General features: G+C 37.5%; 1 protein-coding gene across 2 annotated transcripts in view; it reads right to left on the bottom strand.

Annotated features, from left to right (window-relative positions):
* RNF17 (ring finger protein 17) overlaps window positions 1–23,813 on the bottom strand; it is a 112,656-nt gene that overhangs the window by 26,059 nt on the left and 62,784 nt on the right. For both annotated transcript variants that reach the window (XM_007087862.2, XM_042987154.1), the window contains 7 exons: window positions 23,111–23,338; window positions 22,303–22,453; window positions 22,030–22,148; window positions 16,291–16,381; window positions 15,012–15,127; window positions 12,865–13,151; window positions 11,387–11,550 (listed from right to left, as the gene is read on the bottom strand). In XM_007087862.2, the coding sequence (XP_007087924.2) occupies window positions 11,387–11,550; window positions 12,865–13,151; window positions 15,012–15,127; window positions 16,291–16,381; window positions 22,030–22,148; window positions 22,303–22,453; window positions 23,111–23,338 (1,156 nt within the window). The remainder of the gene's footprint in view (window positions 1–11,386; window positions 11,551–12,864; window positions 13,152–15,011; window positions 15,128–16,290; window positions 16,382–22,029; window positions 22,149–22,302; window positions 22,454–23,110; window positions 23,339–23,813) is intronic.

Genomic DNA, 23,813 nt, shown 5'->3' with positions numbered 1-23,813 from the left:
ATTATTATCATTATTAAACATTTACACTGAATCCAAGTCTATTTTCAAAAAACATTTACCACTTTGCAGGTATCATGAATACCTTATAACAAAACAATCCTAATTCCTTTCTTCCATTCCTTGTACTATGGTTATCTATTTCACTTATATTTAAGCAAGCATACATATGCATTTGGTATATTTGTATATACATACATAAGCATATATACTAACCACATTGTTGCTATTATTACTTTGAACTATTATGCTACATCAATTAAGAATAAGAAAACTCCAAGTTTTATCTTATCTCCACTTATTCCTTCTTCAGTTCTCTTTACTTAGATCTGAATTTCTGACCTTTATTATTTTCCTTCTCTTTAAAGAATTTTTTGTACTATTTCTTGCAAGGCAGGTCTACTAGCAACAAGTTCAATTTTTGTTTCTCTGTGAAAGTCTTTATCACTCAGTTTTGAAGGTTAATTTCACAGTTTGGTGGGGTGTTTTTCTTAAGATTTTAAACATTTAAACCCACCTTCTTCTTGTTTGTATGGCTTCTGAGGAGAAATTGGATGTAATTCTTAATTATTTTTAAAGTTTAGTTATTTTGAGAGCGAGAATGCGCATGTGAGCAGGGAAGGGGCAGAGAAAGAGGGAAAGAGAATCCCCAAGAGGCTCACAACGTGAGCACAGAGCCCAATGTGGGGCTAAATCCCATGAACCATGAAATCATGACCTGAACTGAAATCAAGAGTTGGACGCTTAACCAGCTGAGCCACCCAGCTGCCCCTGGATCTAATTCTTTGTCTCTCTATAGGTGAGGTCCATTTTTCCTCTGGCTTTTTTCAGGATTTTTTCTTTAATTTTCTGTAATTCCAAATGATATGCCCAGGTGTAGTTTAAAAAATTTTTGTTTTTGCATTTATCCTGGTTAGTGTTCTCTTAGCTCCTGGAACTGTGGTTGAGTGTCTGACATTAATTTGGGGAAAATTCTCAGTTGTAATTATTTCAAATACTTTTTCAATCCTTTCTTTTACTGGTATTCACATTATCCATATGTTATACCTTTTGTAGTTGTCCTTGGGTATTTGAATTTTTTTTTTCAGTCTTTGTTCTCTTTTCAGGTTGGGAGGTCTCAAGATGTGTGGTGTGTGTGTGTGTGTGTGTGTGTGTATACACACACACACACACACACACAATCTGTGTCCAGTCTACTAATAAGTCCATCAAATGCATTCATTTTTGTTTATGTATTTATCTCTACTTTGTCTTTTCTTAGTATTTTTCTCTCTCTGCTTACACTGTCCATGTGTTCTTGCACAGTCTACTTTATCCACAAGAACCCTTTTCATATTAATCATAGTTGTTTTAAATTCTCAGGTAATTCCAACATCTCTGTCATGTCTTGTTCTAATGTGTCTCTGTCTCTTTCAGTTGTGTTTTTTGTTTTAATATGCATTCCAATTTTTTTCTTTTTAAAAGTTAAAATTTATTTTAAAAAATTTTTAATGTTTATTTATTTTTGAGACAGAGAGAGACAGAGTGAAAGTAGGGGAGGGGCAGAGAGAGAGGGAGAAACAGAATCTGAAACAGGCTCCAGGCTCTGAGCTGTCAGCACAGAGCCCGATACGGGGCTCAAACCCATGAACCGTGAGATCATGACCTGAGCTGAAGTCAGACGCTTAACCGACTGAGCCACCCCGGCGCCCCTTAAAATTTTTTTTAATGTTTACTTTTTAGAGAAAGAGAGAGAGCACGAGTGGGCAGAGGGCAGAGAGAGAGAGAGAGGGAGACACACAATTCGAAGCAGGCTCCAGGCTCTGAGCTGTCAAAACAGAGCCTGGCATGGGGTTCGAGCCCACAAACCCTGAGATCATGACCCGAGCCGAAGTGAGATGCCCAACCGACAAGTCACCCAGGCGCCCTGTTAAAATTTATTTTAATTGACATGTAACATTAGTTTCAGGTATACAAATAATGACTTGATATTTTTATATAATGTGAAATGATTGCCACAATAAATCTAGTTAACATCCATCACCATACATAAATTTTTTTGTGTGAGAGGAAAACTTTAAGATTTACTCTTAGCAATGTTCAAATATACAATATAGTATTATTAACTATAGTCACCATGCTGTACATCCCCATGATTTATTTTATAGCTGGATGTTTGTATTTGTTGATCCTTCACCCACTTTGTACACCCCCACCCCTTCATCTCTTGGAACCACCAATCTGTTCTCTGTATCCATGAGCTTAGTATTTTTTGATACTGATGGTGTTTTATTTTTTATATTCCACAAATAAGTGAGATCATGTGGTATTTGTCCTTCTCTAACTTTATTTCACTTAGCAGAATGCCCTCAAGATCCATTCGTATTGTTGCAAATGGCAAGTTTTCCTTCTTTTTTTGTGACTGAATATTCCATTGCATGCATGTGTGTGCGTGTATGTGTGTGTGTATATACACACACACACACACATATATTCTTTATCCATGCATCAATAGACACTTAGGTTGCTTCCATATCTTGGCTATTGTAAATAATGCTGCAATGAACATGGGGGTGCATATACATACATATATACATGTGTGTGTGTGTGTGTGTGTGTGTGTGTGTGTATTTTTTTTTGCATACAGCTTTTTGAGTGTTTTCATTTCCTTCAGATAAATACCCAGAAATGGACTTTCTGGATATGATAGTTCTATTTTAATTTTTTGAGGAACCTCCATACTGTTTTCTGTAGTGGTTGTACCAATTTACATTCCCAGTGCACAAGGGTTCTCTTTTGTCCACATTCTCACCAACACTTGTTATTTCTTGACTTTTTAATAACAGTCCTTCTAACAAGTATGAAGTGATATTGTACCTTTGAGGTGCATTTCCCTAAAGATTAGTGATTTTGAGCACATTTTCATGTACATGCTGGTCATCTGTATGTCTTCTTTGGAAACATGTCTATTCAGATCCTCTACCAAATTTTCCAATCAGATTGTTTTTTGCTATTGAGTTATATGGGTTCTTTATATATCTTGAATATTAGCACCTTATGGGATACATGATGTGCAAATATTTTCTCCCATTTGACAAGTTGCCTATTCATTTTATTGATGGTTTCCTTTGCTGTGGGAAATTTTTTAGTTTGATGTAGTCCTAGGTGTTTATTTTTGCTTTGGCGGCCTTTGATGGGTCACCAAGACCCATCATCAAGGAGTTATTGCCTGTGTTTTCTTCTAGGAGTTTTAAGGTGTCAGGTCCTTATTTCAAATATTTGATCCATTTTGAGTTAATTTTTGTGTATAGTATATGATATAATCCAGTTTCATTCTTTTGCATGTTGCCGTCCAGTTTTCCCAACACCTTTGTTGAAGAGAAGGTCTTTTCCCCATTGTATATTCTTGGTTCCTTTGTCATAAATTAATTGACTACATAAGCATTCGTTTATTTCTGGGCTTTCTATTCTCTTCCACTGTGTCTGTTTTTATGCCAGTGCCGTACTGTTTTGATGTACTTTTTAAAGTTAATAAGGAATGTCAATAAGTGATTTATTTTGCCCAAATGTAATGAAATTAACATATCACTATTTAATTGGGTTGGTTCAGCAATCAGCATTTAAAAAAATGAAATAGAACTGAATAAAAGGTATCTGAGTACATTACAGGTAGTTAGGGTGAGTACAGTTTAATGTAATATATTTTTTTAAGATTTTATTTTTAAGTAATCTCTACACCCAATGTGGGGCTCAAACTCACAACCCCAACATCCAGAGTCACATGCTTCACCAACTGAGCCACCCACGCACCCCTAATGTAATTTTTTTTCCAATATATGAAATTTATTGTCAAATTGGTTTCCATACAACACCCAGTGCTCATCCCAAAAGGTGCCCTCCCTCAATACCCATCACCCACCTTCCCCACCCTCCCCCCCCCCCTTCAACCCTCAGTTTGTTCTCAGTTTTTAAGAGTCTTTTATGCTTTGGCTCTCTCCCACTCTAACCTCTTTTTTTTGTTTTTTCTTCCCCTCCCCCATGGGTTTCTGTTAAGTTTCTCAGGATCCACATAAGAGTGAAAACATATGGTATCTGTCTTTCTCAGATATGGCTTATCTCACTTAGCATAACATTCTCCAGTTCCATCCAGGTTGCTACAAAGGGCCATATTTCATTCTTTCTCATTGCCAGTAGTATTCCTTTGTATATACAAACCACAATTTCTTTATCCATTCATCAGTTAATGGACATTTAGGCTCCTTCCATAATTTGGCTATTGTTGAAAGTGCTGCTATAAACATCGGGGAACAAGTGCCCCTATGCATCAGCACTCCTGTATCCATTGGGTAAATTCCTAGCAGTGCTATTGCTGGGTCATAGGGTTGATCTATTTTTAATTTTTTGAGGAACCTCCACACTGTTTTCCAGAGAGGCTGCACCAGTTTGCATTCCCACCAACAGTGCAAGAGGGTTCCCATTTCTCCACATCCTCGCCAGCATCTATAGACTCCTGATTTGTTCATTTTAGCCACTCTGACTGGCGTGAGGTGGTATTGCTTTGTATTTCCCTGATGAGGAGTGACGGTGAGCATCTTTTCATGTGCCTGTCGGCCATCCGGATGTCTTCTTTAGAGAAGTGTCTATTTATGTTTTCTGCCCAATTGTTCACTGGGTTATTTGTTTTTTGGGTGTGGAGTTTGGTGAGCTCTTCATAGATTTTGGATACTAGCCCTTTGTCCGATATGTCATTTGCAAATATCTTTTCCCATTCCATTGGTTGCCTTTTAGTTTTGTTGGTTGTTTCCTTTGCTGTGCAGAAGCTTTTTATCTTCATGAGGTCGCAGTTCATTTTTGCTTTTAATTCCCTTGCCTTTGGGGATGTGTCAAGTAAGAAATTTCTATGACTGAGGTCAGAGAGGTCTTCTCCTGCTTTCTCCTCTAAGGTTTTGATGGTTTCCTGTCTCACATCCAGGTCCTTTATCCATTTTGAGTTTATTTTTGTGAATGGTGTGAGAAAGTGGTCTAGTTTCATTCTTCTGCATGTTGCTGTCCAGTTCTCCCAGCACCATTTGTTAAACAGACGGTCTTTTTTCCATTGGCTGTTCTTTCCTGCTTTGTCAAAGATGAGTTGGCCATACGTTTGTGGGTCTAGTTCTGGGGTTTCTATTCTATTCCATTGGTCTATGTGTCTGTTTTTGTGCCAATACCATGCTGTCTTGATGATTACAGCATTGTAGTCGAGGCTAAAGTCTGGGATTGTGATGCCTCCTGCTTTGGTCTTCTTCAAAATTACTTTGGCTATTCGGGGCCTTTTGTGGTTCCATATGAATTTTAGGATTGCTTGTTCTAGTTTCGAGAAGAATGCTGGTGCAATTTTGATTGGGATTGCATTGAATGTGTAGATAGCTTTGGGTAGTATTGACATTTTGACAATATTTATTCTTCCAATCCATGAGCAGGGAATGTTTTTCCATTGCTTTATATCTTCTTCAATTTCCTTCATAAGCTTTCTATAGTTTTCAGCATACAGATCTTTTACATCTTTGGTTAGATTTATCCCTAGGTATTTTATGCTTCTTGCTGCAATTGTGAATGGGATCAGTTTATTTGTCTTTCTGTTGCTTCATTATTAGTGTATAAGAATGCAACTGATTTCTGTACATTGATTTTGTATCCTGCAACTTTGCTGAATTCATGTATCAGTTCTAGCAGACTTTTGGTGGAGTCTATCGGATTTTCCATGTATAATATCATGTCATCTGCAAAAAGTGAAAGATTAACTTTATCTTTGCCAATTTTGATGCCTTTGATTTCCTTTTGTTGTCTGATTGCTGATGCTAGCACTTCCAACACTATGTTAAACAACAGCGGTGAGAGTGGACATCCCTGTCATGTTCCTGATCTCAGGGAAAAAGCTCTCAGTTTTTCCCCATTGAGGATGATGTTAGCTGTGGGCTTTTCATAAATGGCTTTTATGATCTTTAAGTATGTTCCTTCTATCCCGACTTTCTCGAGGGTTTTTATTAAGAAAGGTTGCTGAATTTTGTCAAAGGCCTTTTCTGCATTAACAGGATCATATGGTTCTTATCTTTTCTTTTATTAATGTGATGTATCACGTTGATAGATTTGTGAATGTTGAACCAGCCCTGCATCCCAGGAATGAATCCCACTTGATCATGGTGAATAATTCTTTTTATATGCTGTTGAATTCGATTTGCTAGTATCTTATTGAGAATTTTTGCATCCATATTCACCAGGGATTTAGCCTGTAGTTCTCTTTTTTTACTGGGTCTCTGTCTGGTTTAGGAATCAAAGTAATACTGGCTTCATAGAATGAGTCTGGAAGTTTTCCCTCCCTTTCTATTTTTTGGAATAGCTTGAGAAGGATAGGTATTATCTCTGCTTTAAACTTCTGGTAGAACTCCCCTGGGAAGCCATCTGGTTCTGGACTCTTATTTGTTGGAAGATTTTTGATAACTGATTCAATTTCTTCGCTGGTTATGGGTCTGTTCAAGCTTTCTATTTCCTCCTGAGTTTTGGAAGTGTGTGGGTGTTTAGGAATTTGTCCATTTCTTCTAGGTTGTCAAATTTGTTGGCATATAATTTTTCATGGCATTCCCTGATAATTGCTTGTATCTCTGAGGGATTGGTTGTAATAATTCCCTTTTCATTCATGATTTTATCTGTTTGGGTCATCTCCCTTTTCTTTTTGAGAAGCCTGGCTAGAGGTCTATCAATTTTGTTTATTGTTTCAAAAAACCAACTCTTGGTTTCATTGATCTGCTCTATAGTTTTGTTTATTTCTGCTCTGATCTTTATTATTGCTCTTATTCTGCTGGATTTGGGGTGTCTTTGCTGTTCTGCTTCTAGTTCCTTTAGGTGTGCTGTTAGATTTTGTACTTGGGATTTTGCTTGTGTCTTGAGATAGGCCTGGATTGCAATGTATTTTCCTCTCAGGACTGCCTTTGCTGCATCCCAAAGCGTATGGATTGTTGTATTTTCATTTTCATTTGTTTCCATATATTTTTAAATTTCTTCTCTGATTGCCTGGTTGACCCATTCATTCTTTAGTAGGGTGTTCTTTAACCTCCATGCTTTTGGAGGTTTTCCAGACTTTTTCCTGTAACTGATTTCAAGTTTCATAGCATTGTGGTCTGAAAGTGTTCCTGGTGTGATCTCAATTCTTGTATACTTATGAAGGGCTGTTTTATGACCCAGTATGTGATCTATCTTGGAGAATGTTCCATGTGCACTCGAGAAGAAAGTATATTCTGTTGCTTTGGGATGCAGAGTTCTAAATATATCTGTCAAGTCCATCTGATCCAATGTATCATTCAGGGCCCTTGTTTCTTTACTGATCCTGTGTCTAGATGATCTATCCATTGTTGTAAGTGGGATGTTAAAGTCCCCTGCAATTACCACATTCTTATCCATAAGGTTGCTTATGTTTGTGAGTAGTTGTTTTATATATTTGGGGGCTTCCGTATTCGCCACATAGACATTTATAATTGTTAGCTCTTCCTGATGGATACTCCCTGTAATTATTTTATAGTGCCCTTCTTCATCTCTTGTTACAGCCTTTAATTTAAAGTCTAGTTTGTCTGATACAAGTATGGCTACTCCAGCTTTCTTTTGACTTCCAGTGGCATGATAAATAGTTCTCCATCCCCTCTCTTTCAATCTGAAGGTGTCCTCAGGTCTAAAATGAGTCTCTTGTAAACAGAAAATAGACGGGTCTTGTTTTTTTATCCATTCTGATACTCTATGTCTTTTGGTTGGCACATTTAGTCCATTTACGTTCAATGTTATTATAGAAAGATATGGGTTTAGAGTTGTTGTGGTGTCTGTAGGTTTCATGCTTGTAGCGATGTCTCCAGTACTTTGTCTCACAGGATCCCCCTTAGGATCTCTTGTAGGGCTGGTTTAGTGGTGAAGAATTCCTTCAGTTTTTGTCTGTTTGGGAAGACCTTTATCTCTCCTTCTATTCTAAATGACAGACTTGCTGGATAAAGGATTCTCAGTTGCATATTTTTCTGTTCATCACATTGAAGATTTCCTGCCATTCCTTTCTGGCCTGCCAGGTTTCAGTAGAGAGATCCGTCACGAGTCTTATCGGTCTCCCTTTATATATTACAGCACGTTTATCCCTAGCTGCTTTCAGAATTTTCTCTTTATCCTTGTATTTTGCCTGTATGACTATGATATGTCATGCAGAAGATTGATTCAAGTTATGTCTGAAGGGAGTTCTCTGTGCCTCTTGGATTTCAATGCCTTTTTCCTTCCCCAGATGCGGGAAGTTCTCAGCTATTATTTCTTCAAGTACACCTTCAGCACCTTTCCCTCTCTCTTCCTCCTCTGGAAGACCAATTATGCGTAGATTATTTCTCTTTAGTGCATCACTTAGTTCTCTAATTTTCCCCTCATACTCCTGAATTTTTTTATCTTTTTCTCAGCTTCCTCTTTTTCCATAATTTTATCTTCTAGTTCACCTATTCTCTCCTCTGCCTCTTCAATCTGAGCCATGGTTGTCTCCATTTTATTTTGCAGTTCATTTATAGCATTTTTTAGCTCCTCCTGACTGTTCCTTAGTCTCTTGATCTCTGTAGTAATAGATTCTCTGCTATCCTCTATACTGTTTTCAAGCCCAGTGATTAATTTTATGACTATTATTCTAAATTCACTTTGTTATATTGTTTAAATCCATTTTGATCAGTTCATTAGCTGTTACTTCCTGGAGATTCTTTTGGGGGGAATTCTTCCGTTTTGTCATTTTGTATAGTCCTTGCAGTGGTGCGGAACTGCAGGGCACTTCCCCTGTGCTGTCTTGAATAACTTGTGTTGGTGGGCGGGGCCGCAGTCAGACCTGATGTCTGTCCCCAGCTCACTGCTAGGGCCACAGTCAGACTGGTGTGTGCCTTCTCTTCCCCTCTCCTAGGGGCGGGATTCACTGTGGGGTGGCATGGCCCGTCTGGGCTACTTGCACACTGCCAGGCTTGTGGTGCTGGGGATCTGGCGTATTAGCTGGGGTGGACTGGCAAGGTCCACAGGGGCGGGAGGGGCAGGCTTAGCTCACTTATCCTTCAGAGATCCGCTTCAGGAGGGGCCCTGCGGCACCGGGAAGGAGTCAGGCCCACCGCCAGAGGGATGGATCCGCAGAAGCATAGTGTTGGGTGTTTGCATGGTGCAAGCAAGTTCCCTGGCAGGAACTGGTTCCCTTTGGGATTTTGGCTGGGGGATGGGCGAGGGAGATGGCTCTGGCGAATGCCTTTGTTCCCCACCAAGCTGAGCTCTGTCGTCCAGGGCTCAACAACTCTCTCTCCCATTGTCCTCCAGCCTTCCTGCTCTCCAAGCAGAGCTGTTAACTTATAACCTTCCAGATGTTAAGCCCCGCTTGCTGTCGGAACACACTCCATCTGGCCCCTCCCCTTTTGCAAGCCAGACTCAGGGCCTCTGCTTGGCCGGCAGGCCGCCTCTCCGCCCCGGCTCCCTCCCGCCAGTCTGTGTAGCGTGCACCACCTCTCCGCCCTTCCTACCCTCTTCCGTGGGCCTCTCGTCTGTGCTTGGCTCCAGAGAATCTGTTCTGCTAATCCTCTGGTGGTTTTCTGGGTTATTTAGGCAGGTGTAGGGGTAATCTGAGTGATCAGCAGGACGCGGTGAGCCTAGCGTCCTCCTATGCCGCCATCTTCCCCTAACCCCCTGTAATTATTTCTTAAAGCAGACCACAGGATAAACTTTAAAGATATCAGGTTAAGGAATGAAAAATTTATTGTGTATACTTGAAATGTAAAATGACCTTAAGAAAAAATAAAAAGTAATTATTAAAATACCAAAGTATAATACAAATTTAAAACAGAGATCTTAGTGTGAGAAAAATCAATGTTCACCACCATCCTATTTATTTATATTCCATACACGTAAAGTTCATGTGTCATGACGACAATGCAAGTTTATTTGTTTATTTATTTATTTCTGTGGGAGAGAGAGACGGAGACAGAGCATGAGAGGCAGAGAGGCTGACACAGAATCGAAGCAGGCTCCAGGCTCTGAGCTGTCAGCACAGTGCCTGACGTGTGGCTCAAAATCACAAACCGTGAGATCATGATGTGGGCTGAAGTTGGACGCTTAACCAAATGAACCACCCAGGTGCCCTGATTTTTAGTTTACTTTTACATTAAAAAAGAAAAAGGGTTACCTAAACAATTCAAATGTATGTGAAAGTGGACCCATTTGCATTTAAACACATGAATCTTTAAGTATCCATATGCTCAAATACTGAAAATTTGAAACCATTTCACTTTTATTAAAACGATTTAAAGCTTATAGTCCAGCAGAAAAAGCACACGACTCAGATTGGAAATTTAGCAATCAGATGCATAGGTATGAATGCCAGCATCACTACTCACTGATATGGTGACCTTGGGCATGTCACTGGATCTAAATATCAATTTACTTATTAGTAAAATGTGAATAATCTATTCGATAGTTGGAAATGAATTATAAAATATGAATGCACACATGTGAAAGAAGCTTAAAAACCTGAAGTGCTATGTAATTGTTAGGTATCATCATCAAATACGTAACAAAAGTCTTGTGCAAGTAGAAACAAAAGACTTTTCTCTTTAATTTTTCCTCCCCCCCCCCCAAAAAATGCAGTTTTTCAAAATACGCAGCTCTCTCTGAAGATTTTGCATGAAACTCAAGTACTACCTCAGTATTCTGGAAAGATAAACTGTTACTGTGAAAGGGTAAATTAGCTGGGCTGTAAACAAATTTGCTAAGGAAATATCTAACATATTGGAAAACAAGCTGCCTTACTTGTTTGTGTACGAACAGGGCTGCCAATTACAAGTAAGTGGCACCATTAAGGCACCAAAAGCCAAATCTCTACCTGGAAATATTTTTTGATTATTCAAGTTAATAAATATACTTTAAAGTAAAAATTCTTATTCATTCATTCATTCATTCATTCATTCATTCATTTTTGAGAAAGCACACACATGTGTGCATGTGCAAGTCGGGGAAAGGCAAAGAGAGAATCCCAAGCAGGCTCCATGCTGTCAGCACAGAGCCTGATGTGGGGCTGGATCTCACAAAATCATGACCCAAGCTGAAATCAAGAGTCGATGCTTAACCAGCTGAGCCACCCAGGCCCCTATTTAAGTTCTCTCTACACCCAACATGGGGCTCAAACTTATGACCCCAAGATTAAGAGTCACACACTCTGACTCAGCCAGGTGCCCTGGAAATAAAAATTCTTATTATGAATGAATGTATAATGTATCTGGTCTTCCTACAAGACTGAACTCATTAATACATGTTTTAATCAAACTTTCATGTATTTATACTCTAAAGATCACTTAACATTATAACATTTAGCCTTAAAGTAGTCACAAAAGTATACCAGACTCACCTTAATACTGCCGCCAACAACTTCCATTACCTTGCCTCGATACCACATAGTATCTGATCCTCTTACTGCACAGGCTTCTCCCTTTTTCCAGAAATAAGGCTCCAAAAGACCAAGGCATTTTAAATTACTTTGAATTTCATTCATCATTTTTGTTAGCTCAAATTCTGAAGAAATTATTAAAAATAGAAAGCATTTAGGAAGAATTTCCTCCCATTTTCAATATGAAACCATCAATAACCTTTAATAATCTCATCACCGGGATAATAGTATAAGGAACTACTAGAGCTTTAATAAAAATATAACTCCTTCAGTAGCTTCCATACGTTTCAAAACATGGAACTAACAGCATGTAAATAATTATTCTGATCTCTGGTTATAAATGTAAGCATTATTTTGGGAATAAAGCATGGTTAAAAGCTCTAAACACATTAACAGATAGCCTAATATAAAATAACTACCATGTTAAGATAATGTCATTTTACCAGCATACTTAAGTAAAGTAGAACACAAGTCAGGTGTTACTTGATGCTTAGATAGACACAACATAATTCCGGGATATAAAATTAAAATTCTAATGTTGCTATTTGCTGCTAATTGGCTCATCATTTCCACAGTAAATACATATCCCCATAACTGATACCACTGAAGGCAAAGTATGGGGGCAACTGCCACATCAGTTCTACCACTTTAGTTGTATGATCTTGTTTCTTTACCTCCATGAGCCTCAGTTTAATCTGTAAACCTGGTATGACAGAACCTGTCTCCATTATCAGTATTGCGGGGGATTAAATGTAAAACATCTAGCACATTGCCTGACAACGTAACAGTCAACCAGCTTTAGCTATGACTATTCACTTCTAGAATAGCAAATTGCACAGATTTGTTTTGTGTTTGAACCAGAAAAACAGGGTTTAGGAGGTCAACAAATGAGACAAAAATTTCAACAAATGCATAGCCATCATACCCCTATCCATAGCTGGAATACTTATTATGGAGCTAATGGACTTAAATACCCATGAGTGCTAGAGCTGCTGTCAGTTACAAAGTACGCTGGATGCACCCAGGTTGTAGTAAGGAGACATTTGTACATAAGCTTAAAGAGATAGCAGGAAGGAGATGAATATTCTCAAAGGGCTCCCAATCTCCAGTCATTCGTTGTGGTTTCTTTCCTCATTCTACAGAATATGAACTTTTGTATTCTTTTCTCTTGGAGAGCTCCCAAACTTGCATAAGTGCCAGGTCTTACAAACCTGGAACCAGCTCCATGTTTTTCTTACGCCCAGTGTCTATCCCTGATGTCTCAACAAATGATTTTTATGTGAAAAGCACTTTGCATGAGTTATTTTCACAAAAAACCTGTGAAAATGAGGTTAAATCTTGCCCAAGGTATTTCAATCTATGTATACTTCATAGAGAACTGGGCTGCTAGCTACTACTTTTAGTGATTAATCAATCCCACATAACATAAAAGATATTACCTGACAACTTAGGTACTACAAATATAGTTCCATCATCGCCAATGCAGCTGACTGTTGCCTCAAATACTTTCATGTTAGGAATAGCTGGTGGTTTGTAGCATCCAGTGGTTCTTGGTTCTGGGATTTTCTGCTTAAATTCAGATACCTTGTGTTCACTGATAACATCAGCAGCTTTTTTGTCAGGGTCAAAGTTAGTCTTAATACACTTTGTAACCATTGAATCTTCTTGTTCTGGGGGGATTTCCAAAGACTTCTCAGATGAATGGCTGTTATTTAATTTTTTAATTCTGTAACATCCAAAAAATAATATATCTAAACATGAGCAAATGAAAACATTCTTTGGAAAACGATATAAAGAGAGTCCTTCAAATATACTAGAAATTTAAAGAAAATATTTGTTCTAGTCTAGGATACATTAGTCTAATTTGTTATATAAAAAAGAGCATAATTTAAGTTATAATAAAAATTGTTTTAAATTATAAATCAGCTTGAGAAAAAAGTAATATAATTTCACTTAAATGTTTTAAATTACTGTCTCATATTTACATGTTATTCTGTCTTAAAATCTCAAAGTATGTTACAAGTATTGTACAATTAACTAGATCTTAAAGGGAAATACAACATCTTCAGGCTAATTCTAATTTAGTCCACAGACAGAACATACACACATTCTATGAAAATAATACAAATAATAAGTCCCTTAAAAATAATTCAGGGGCGCCTGGGTGGCGCAGTCAGTTAAGCGTCCGACTTCAGCCAGGTCACGATCTCGCGGTCCGTGAGTTCGAGCCCCGCGTCAGGCTCTGGGCTGATGGCTCGGAGCCTGGAGCCTGTTTCCGATTCTGTGTCTCCCTCTCTCTCTGCCCCTCCCCCGTTCATGCTCTGTCTCTCTCTGTCCCAAAAATAAATAAAAAACGTTGAAAAAAAAAAATTAAAAAAAAAAAAAATTCAGCACTACTGAGATAGTGTCAGTGGTAATAAGCTATAACTCATAATTTTTTTACTTCCTGTCATTCCCTTCCAGTTAAAAAAATGTACGCATACTATAAAAAAACCTATAGGAAATATTGTTTATTTTCATAGCATTGTAGGTTTTTGTTTCTTCTACTTTCTTGTATTTTCTTTAAAAAAAAAAGGAGATAAGCACTTGTGGGACAGCTACATAATTCTTCAACTAACATCGTTCCCACTTGGACTTCAGCCTTAAGACAGCTAATAGTTTTAGTGTCGTAAAAGCAGTAAAGAACATCACGGTGGTACTTGTTAGCAGTATTAACTTGCCTAGTACTTTCCACTTTACCATTCTTTTACCAAGGAATTGCTTTAGCCTAAAGCCAGTGAACCTGAAAAGAGACACATGCAGGATATCTTTACGCAGAGCCTTGCTGTATGCCAGTACACGCTACCATGCTTACCTAACTACTTCATGCCCCATTTTATTTTTGATTTCTCATTCTCCTACCATTACATCAGGACCGGGGTCCTGGCCCAAATAAGTTAATTTATAATAGTGCAAGATAAAAAAAGAGATCTGGCCACGTATGGTACAAAGTGGCTACTTGGAACATGTGTTTGCAGTTCTAATAGGCCTTGTATCTAGTAGGCAAGAAATAAAAAGCAGCAGCTAGGGCTATAGCAATATCCTCATCCTTTGCCTCTTGTACCAATGGTACCTTAAACCACAAACTTAGTACCTGAAAGGTCTTTAAATTTAAATATTGTTCAATTACTTTTCTGCTATCCATTCGTGTTTCACATAAACACATTTTGGTATATACCTACCACAATTTCCAACATAAAGCTTCAACATTTCTGTCTAAGCAAATGATGGCAAAGGGCTCAGATATGGTACCCAGTACGTAATTCTCTTTTCCTTTGGTTTAGAGTGTAAATGCCAAAGCAAAAGAGAAAACATAAAAGCAGAAATGTCAGTAGGGATTTAAAGATGTAAGAGCTAATGAGCCTGAATAAAGAAATAAGCAATCCTGAATGAATTTATTTCTGAGCTGACTTCTCAAGGTTAAGTTTATAAATCATTAGGAGCAAGCAAGATGAAATTCAGGTTTGAAAGCACACAGATATAAGGATTTACACAGGCAAATAAGAAGCCTTCATTATAAACTGGTGTTAAAAAAAAAAGTCCATACCTCCTTTCTCTCAAAGCCAAACCCTTTTTAATCAAATATTTAGAAACATCGACACGCTCTCCTTTCTCATCTCTGCAGAAAATTTTCACAGGTAATGGCCATGTTGTATTGTTTTCCTGCAGTGATTTAAGAAAACAGTAAATATGAAATACTAAAATGAAACCTTATAAACAACATACTTCTCACAGGCATTTCCTCCACATTTATCCAAGTCAGAAAAATAAATTTCCAACCTAGTAAAGTTATTTTGGTACCTGACTCTATCAGAGAGAAAATAACATGGAAGAGAGTCAAGTGGGACAGATAGTTGGTTTGTGAAACGTGTCAGGAAGACCTCACTGTCTTATCTTGTTTTAAAGTTTATTTACTTTGAGAAAGACACTGAGTAAGCAGGTGTGCATGAGTCGGGGAGGCAGAGAGGGAGAGACAGAGAGCAGGTTCTGCAACATCAGTGCAGAGCCCAAAGCAGGGTTCAAACCCACGAACTGCGAGATCATGACCTCAAAGTTGGACGCTCAACTGAGCCACCCAGGCACCCCAGGAAGACTTCACTGTCAAGGTGAAACATGGGTGTATCTGTCAGGGGAGGCAGACTGCAAACTTTTCTTTCAGCCCAGAACAGGCTGGGGGAACATAAGTTAAAAATTTGTCTATCTTCCTAAACCGTTTGCAAATTGTAGAACTGAAATGTATTTTCCCAGGTGTGCTGTGTGTGTGTGTGTGTGTGTGTGTGTGTAACGAAAGGAAAGTGCTGCAAGGCCTATATACTCTGCTTCACATGGAATTAGGAAAATAGAGAAAGTACACATAGAAAAAGTAACACGGAAAAATTACCTAAGAAAATTCTAATCATTAACACAATAAAATTAACACAATAAAAGGTATCCCATTGGAATAAAAGTAAAGAAAGAATACTTTTAAGGGTTCTGAAAAAATATATCCCTCTTCTCAAACCTATACTTACACAAACACCCATTTTTACGCATACAATCAATATGATTTCACTAGAAGACTAACTCTTCAGTTTGTAAAGAATAGCAAAAGGCTTTAGAAATGCTCTCTAGCATGTTTTTTGACATGCAAATTATCAACTCAAGATTATTACTTTAGAAATGTTTTGATTAATTCATATAATAATCTATGGGGTATCTATAACAAACAGGTGTTATAACTTGAAATAAGACCAAAAAGGCTGTCAAAAAATCCAAATAGTTTGCTGTTATTTTCTCAACAATAAATTGTAGAAAACATCATTGTAACTGTTTAGCCCACTACACACCTGTAAGATTATGGTTGCTACAGCTCCAGTCAGGTACAATGAAAGACAGTCACAAGCTGTAGCTGTCCACTTGTCACTCCCACCAGTTGGTCTAAAACAACAAAAACAGACAACTTGTTTTATAACAAATAGCCTAAGATACAGAAATATAAAAGAACCACTATATGTATATATTCATATATATATGAACAAACTTCATATGTAGTGAGAAATCAATTAAAGCATGGCTTCTGTTATTTTCATAATTTTCTTCTGTTTTCATAGACTTTTGCTTATTCCTCTCTATTCTACTTAGGGATCATATCATATGCTAACATGTATATCTGTTCTGCAGCTACACTGAGAACCCTTAAAAAGGTAACATTTTACGTATTTTTTTTTTTTTTACCTATTATGTACATTTCATACATGCTGAGTAGACTATAAACTCTTGAGAGTGGGGATAACGTATTATGTGTTATGTCCATCATCATATCCCTAATGCCTAGGATAGTGCCTGGCACACAGAAAGCACTTTAAAACTATTTAATGGAAATTTAAAAAGAACAATCCCTTTGCAAGAATGACTCCACTGCCCAAACATTTTTGAAAGCTTTTTTCTGGAATTTAAATCTAATATGAATTGCTACCCATGAATATTAGCCTCAATAATTTATGGACAATTTATTTTTAATATTCATGGTAAAAATGTTCAATAGGGGCACCTGTGTGGCTCAGCTGGTTAAGCATCTGACTTTATTTATTTATTTATTTACTTATTTGAATCCAAGTTAGTTAACATAGTGTAATAATGATTTCAGGAATAGCATCCAGCTCTTGATTTCGGCTCGGCCAGGATCTCACTCACAATCATGAGATCAAATCCTGTGTCAGGCCCCGCACTGAGCATGGAGCCTGCACAGGATTCTTTCTCTCCCTCTCTCTCTGCCCCCTCCCGCTCACGCGTGCGCTCTCTCAAAATAAGTAAACGTTTAAAAAAATGTTCAATAAATATTGACAGGTCAATGAAAAGCAGAATATTCAATTTCCTCGTCTATTTTAGTTTGTGGAATTGAAACTGACTTTCCATCAAATCTGCCTCCAAAGAATAAAGAACTGGTACCATGAAAGAGATTACAAGTATCATAATGCAGGCTCTAAAGGTTCTCTATACATGATTTCTAGATCTGGAGTTTCAATGGAGTTGACCCATCGGGTAAACAACTAACCTGGCCAATCTTTTCACATTAATGAGTGAACAAAACCAACTGTGCATGTAGTTTGACCAAGTAGGATTTAGTAAATATGCTACACTATTTACTAAGAAGCCCAAATGATGTTCTTAAGAATTAAGAATTTAAATTACCAGTGACTCTTAGAATTAGTTGCGGTTTTTAAAATTTATTATGACGATATTCAGATAAAAATCAGTGTTAACAGGGGCACCTGGGTGGCTCAGTTGGTTGAGTGTCCGACTTTGGCTCAGGTCATGATCTCGAGGCTCATGAGTTTGAGACCCACATCGGGCTTGCTGCTACTAGCCTCTCAGTGGAGAGCTCACTTCGGATCCTCAGTCCCCTTCTCTCTGCCCATTCCCCACATGCACTCTCCCCCAAATAAATATTTAAAAATAATCAGTGTTAACATTAAGATTTTCTTATGCTCTATTATGAATATACGTTTTGTAAATATTAACTTTTAAGATTATGAAAGTATTTACAACATTAAAAAATTCTTTGGTCTGTATTCATACAACTCTGTTTCAGTTGGGAAAGATGAAAAGGCTCTGGAAATGGATAGTGGTAAAGGTTGCACAACATTGTGAATATGTTTAATACAACTGAAATGTACACTGAAAATGGCAAAATATATATGTTTTGTGTATTTTACTATAAGAAAAAGATTTTTCAGAAGGGTAGTAAATCATAGTGATTAGAGCTCCAATTCTTCTTTTAAAATATCTACCTATTTATTTGTCTATAGCAGGGGAGGGACAGAGAGAGGCAGAGAGAGAATCCCAAGCAGGCTCTGAACTGTCACCACAGAGCCTGACTTGGGGCCTGATCTCACAAATTGTGAGATCATGACCTGAGCCAAAACCAAGAGTCAGGCGTTTAACCAAGCCACCCAGGCACTTTGCTCCAATTCTAAATTCAGACTTGTTTATAATCCTAGCTCAAAAGTTAATAGATGTATTACTCTGGAAAATAACCTCTTGAAGACTCAATTTTCTCATCTATAAATAATACCTTATCTATAGCTTAAAGGTTTATTGTGAGGATTAACTAGAGTAATGCCTGTAAGACAATTAACACAGGGTCCAGAAGTGCTAAAGGTTAGCCAGTATTAGACTCATGGTATTCCATTTGAGTCCAAAAGATATAATTCAAGGTGTGTATAGGAACACATTCTCTACATTATTGGATACAATTAAAGGATTGATGAATTCTGTTCAATTGCTCTGATTGAACTGTTCAAGGTAGAACTGAAAATTAGGATAAAATATTTTTTAAATTTTTAAAAAGTTTGTTTTTGAGAGAAAGTGATGAGCGGGGGAGGGGGAGACACAGCATGTGAAGCAGGCTCTGCGATGAGAAAGAGTGCCCGATGTAGGGCTCAAGCTCATGAGCCATGACATCATGACCTGAGCCAAAGTCAGACGCTTAACCGACTGAGTCACCCAGGTGTCCCCAGGATAAGAATTTTCAGGATGGTTGGCCTGAAATTTCCATTCCAGGGCATTAAATTCTTTCAATTTATAGAACAAATTTATTGATGTGGCCCCACAGTCACTCTTAGTAATCGCAGACAGTGGAAAAGGTACCTGTAAGATTAGAGAAATGTTCTGTGCAAACAGGCAGATTATGGAAACTACTATTGATAAGCTCTTCAAGAACATTAAATAAATGGTCTACCAGCAATTAGAACAGAAAGGGGTCACTAAGAACAAGGTATCCTATTGTGGAGACCAATTTTAATACAGTGTAGGGAAATACTAGTGACTGAAAGAGATGTGCTCCACAGCAGTGAAGTCAGCTGGTCTTGACTGTTCATTTATTAGGGCTGGTATAAAAAGAATTACTGTCATGATGCCCCTAAGATCTCTGAGTTCCAATTCTAAGATTCTATATATCTCTTATTTTTATTAAAGTATAATTAACAAAGTTATGTTAGTTTCTAGTGTACAACATATTGATTCAATAATTCCATACATTACTCAGTTCTCACCCTGGTAAGTTTGTCACCATACAACATTATCATAACATTATTGACTATATTCCCTATGCTGACTTTTCATCTCCATGAATTTTATGAAGGGAGTTTTTTTTTAATTTCATTTCCCTTTATTTTATAAAGGGAAGTTTATACTTCCTAATCCCCCTTTATAAAATTCTATAATTCTTATTACAAAGAATTAGATTTATTTCCATGGATTTATCAATGAATAAATGTGCCCTACAAACAGAAAACTGCCACTTCTGTATTTTTCAAAAAGAAATCTGAGGACAATACATACCCATATTAAGTCTCATAGGAATCTTCTATGAACAGTTATATACAAAAAATTGGGACAAATGGATAAATTCTTAGAGACATAGAATCTTCCAAGACATAGTCAGGAAGAAATAATCCGAACAGACCGACTGGTGGTAATGAAAGTGAGGCAATAAAAACAAACAAACAAACAAAACAAAAAAAACCCCAAACCTCTCAACAAACAAAAGTCCAGGATCAGATGACCATACAGGTGAATTCTTCCAAACATTTAAGAAAGGGATAATAATATTTACCCTCAAACTATTTCAAAAGTTAAAAAGGAAGGAATACTTCCTAACTCATTCTATAAGGCCAGCATTACTCTGGTACAATGGGATATCACTTCACACATCTTCTTCATCCACTCATCTACAGGTTGACAGGTTGCTTTCCTATCTTGGTGAGGCTACTGTAAAGAATGCTGACATGAACATAGGGGTGTGTATGTCTTTTTGAATCAGTGTTTCAGTTGTGTTTTGATAAATACCTAGAAGTGGAATTGCAGGATCATATACTAGTTCTATCTTAAATTTCTGAGGAACCTCTTTGGTGTTTTCCATAGTGGCTGCACCAACTTATATTCCAACCAATAGTACATCAGTTTCCCTTTTCTCTACATCCTCACCAACATTTGTTATTTCTTGTCATTTTGATAATAGCTATTCTAACACGTGTGAAGAGATATCCTATTGTGGTTTGACCATCTGTAAGTCTCCTTTAGAAAAAATGATCTATGTGTAAGACCTGAAACCATAAAAACTCTAGAAAAGAACACAGGCAGTAATTCCTCTGACATTGCCCATAGCAACATTTTTCTAGAGATGTCTCCTGAGGCAAGGGAAACAAAAGCAAAATTAAACTATGAGGACTACATCAAAATAAAAAGCTTTTGTATGGCAAAGGAAACAACCATCAAAACAAAAAGACAACTTACTGAATGGGAGAAGATATTTGCAAATGATACATCATGTTTTAAATGAAAGAAAATTTCCTGTGCTTTTAGAAGGAAGAGGTAGATCACTATTGCTTTCCTAGCTTCATGGCTTTAGAACTCTCTGGTGCTGTTCTCCCAAAGTGACAGAAAATATGGCCTCATACTTTGATATCTTGCTCCTCTCCCCTACTTTTATCTGCATCTTTTCTCTCCTTTGCCCCAGTGTCTGTCTTGCTCAAATTAGGCTCTATCCCCAACAGTTTCTGCTCAGTGTGAGGTCATGGAAGAGAGCATCAGTTTACTTCCAAAGGTTATATGGCTAAGGTTCCAGCACCACAAAAATGCGGCACATTATAGATCTCTCACATCCAATTATGAAGAGCATCTTGCATTATTCCCTTCTTGGTCTTGGTTGTTGTTCTCAGATTGGCTTACATTGGCTCCAGTGAAAACCTGTTGTCAATTACTATTCTCAGAGCTGTTAGAATCCCAGTCAGCCTTCCTTCCACACAAATGCCGATAACCCTAAGGGTCCATAAGGGCATGGTGTACCACATGGTGTACTTGTTTGTATTTGGGGCTTACAGAGGGAAACCTAGGTGTCTACTTAGGTTTTAGAGATCGACTGTGCTGTCTTTAGTTTTGCTATCCAAACTGCTCTGTGTTTATGGTAGAATTCTACTAGATTCAAAAAGTATTTCATGCCACTTTCAGAATCCTAATTCACTTTTTGGTAATTTATGTATTTTTAGCTTTCCATGCAATGCTAAGCTTATAAAATATACTTTATTTCTATCTGCCTATGTCCTTCAAGTTTTTAATAATTTAGCAGTTTGAATCTACCTAGATACCCGTGATACTCACCTATCTATATTCCTTGGTACCTCTAAAGTTTATGTGCTCCAAATTTTTATCTTTCCCTCTTCTTAAAACCTCAAAATTAACTATATTTTTAAATAACTGCTTATTTGTGTGTGGGGGGGGAAGAGGGAGGGAGGGGAAAAAATACGAGTGGGGGAAGGGCAGAGAGAGGAGGGACAGAGGATCCAAAGTGGGCTCTGTGCTGACAGCAGAGAGCCCGAGGTGGGGCTTGAACTCATGAACCGTGAGATCATGACCTGAGCTGAAGTCAGTCACTTAACCAACTAAGCCACCCAGGCGCCCCCCAAATTAACTAGATTTATGAAATTTCAGAATTCTAGTAAAATTAAAACTGACAAGAACCCAACAAAAAAGAAAAATACTTGTAATTATTCAATAGTGAGAAAATTTACTCAGCTAAAAACTACCTTATATCAACAAGAGAGCATTCCAAAGATAATCTTCCCATTGTCCTTAGGTTTTCTTGAAGCTCTCGTAAACAGGTAATGTTCACTACTAGTTCAACACCCACGTCATACAGCAAAACCTATGAAAATAGTAACTTTGAGTCTGTGGAAAGACAGTATTTCAAAATGTTTTTCACAAATTGAATAGCATAATAAAAATTAGATTTAAAAAATTTCAAGATAAAATACTGAATCCATTCACCTTCACAATTATATTTTTAACTCTGCATTTACCTCTACCAATGTGTCTGTAACCATTCTGATGATCTGGCCTCTTTGCCACTGATTTTTATCTGGGATCCTAACTGCACAGTGCATATCATTTTCCCATTTAACGGGTTCCCATTTCGAGTCTTCATAAGCAGCTACCATCTTTTCTTCTAAACTGTATAGAGAAAAAAAATTAACTTTCAAACCTTTCCTTACAACACCTAAGTCTCTAACCACGTCTTCTACTGTCCCCCCTTTCTCACTCTACTCAAGCCAAACTGGATACCTTGTTTTTCCTTGAATACCCAAGCACATTTCCACTGCAGGGCCTTTGAACTTGTTCTTCCCTCTGCATGAGATGATCTTCCTCCAGATACCCTCATGGTTTACTCCCTCTCTTCCTTTAGGATCCATTTCAAATGTCTTTTTGAGGCCTTCCCTGATTATCCAAAATTGCCTTCCTCCTCAACTGCTTTTACTCTACTGTCTTTATCACCATCTACTACAGTAAATATTTTGTCTATTGTCTCTCTACCAGAATTTAAGCTTCATGACGCCAAAGACTTGTAAATGTTTTTACCACTGTATCCCCAACACCTACAATACTGGTTGTCAAAAATAGGTGTTCAATAAGTATTTGGGGAATGACTAATTCTAATATAGTGAAAATAGCCAGTAAATACACTATTTGTATACTTTTAACCAGTGTTTAAGTGACTGTTTAACTGAAATAATTTTGCTTTTAAAATTCTACATTTGTGATTTCTATATTTTTGAAACAAAATATAGAAAAAAGCCCATATGCAATCCATGTTTTCCTTATATGTTATACCTGTTAAGTAAGTTTTCTGTCAATAACCACTGAACATAAATCTTCTCAGGAGATATCACATTACAGATATGTACAGGTAGTTCCTTATTATAAAGTGACTGGAGATTCTCATTAGGTAGAGATTTTATAGATACAGGATTTAAGCTGTTTACTTCATTTGAAATAATTTCTTCTGGAGAAGGATCCCATACTTCACTATGTTTTTTGGAATTATCCTTGAGGGTATACCTGGAAAATAACAAAACCCATTAGCAAAAATAGTTTGCAAAATATTCATGTTTGTATTTGCTTAGATCTAGAGATGAACAAGTTTTTTTTTTTAAACGTTTATTTTTGAGAGACAGAGATATAGAGCATGAGCAGGGGAGGGGCAGAGAGAGAGAGAGGGAGACACAGAATCTGAGGCAGGCTCCAGGTTCTGAGCTGTCAGCACAGAGCCCAATGTGGGGCTCGGACCCACGAACCGCAAGATCATGACCTGAGCCAAAGTCGGGAGCTTAACCAACTGAGCCACTCAGGTACCCCTAGAGATGAACAAGTTTTAGCTATGATTCGCTGCTTCCCAGTTTTCATATTAACAGCAATTTTAGTTTCTTTTTTTAAAAAGGGCTAACTATTACCAAAGTAAGTACAAAAACCACCCTTAAAAGCCAAACTTTCTCTCTCTTTTTTTTTTTTTTTTGAGTGAGCAAGAGCATGAGTG

The sequence above is a fragment of the Panthera tigris genome, chromosome A1, assembly GCF_018350195.1.
Source record: "Panthera tigris isolate Pti1 chromosome A1, P.tigris_Pti1_mat1.1, whole genome shotgun sequence".
NCBI classification, from domain to species: domain Eukaryota; kingdom Metazoa; phylum Chordata; class Mammalia; order Carnivora; family Felidae; genus Panthera; species Panthera tigris.
Note: the sequence above shows the minus strand (reverse complement) of the source record. Positions and strands in the feature narration are given on the sequence as shown.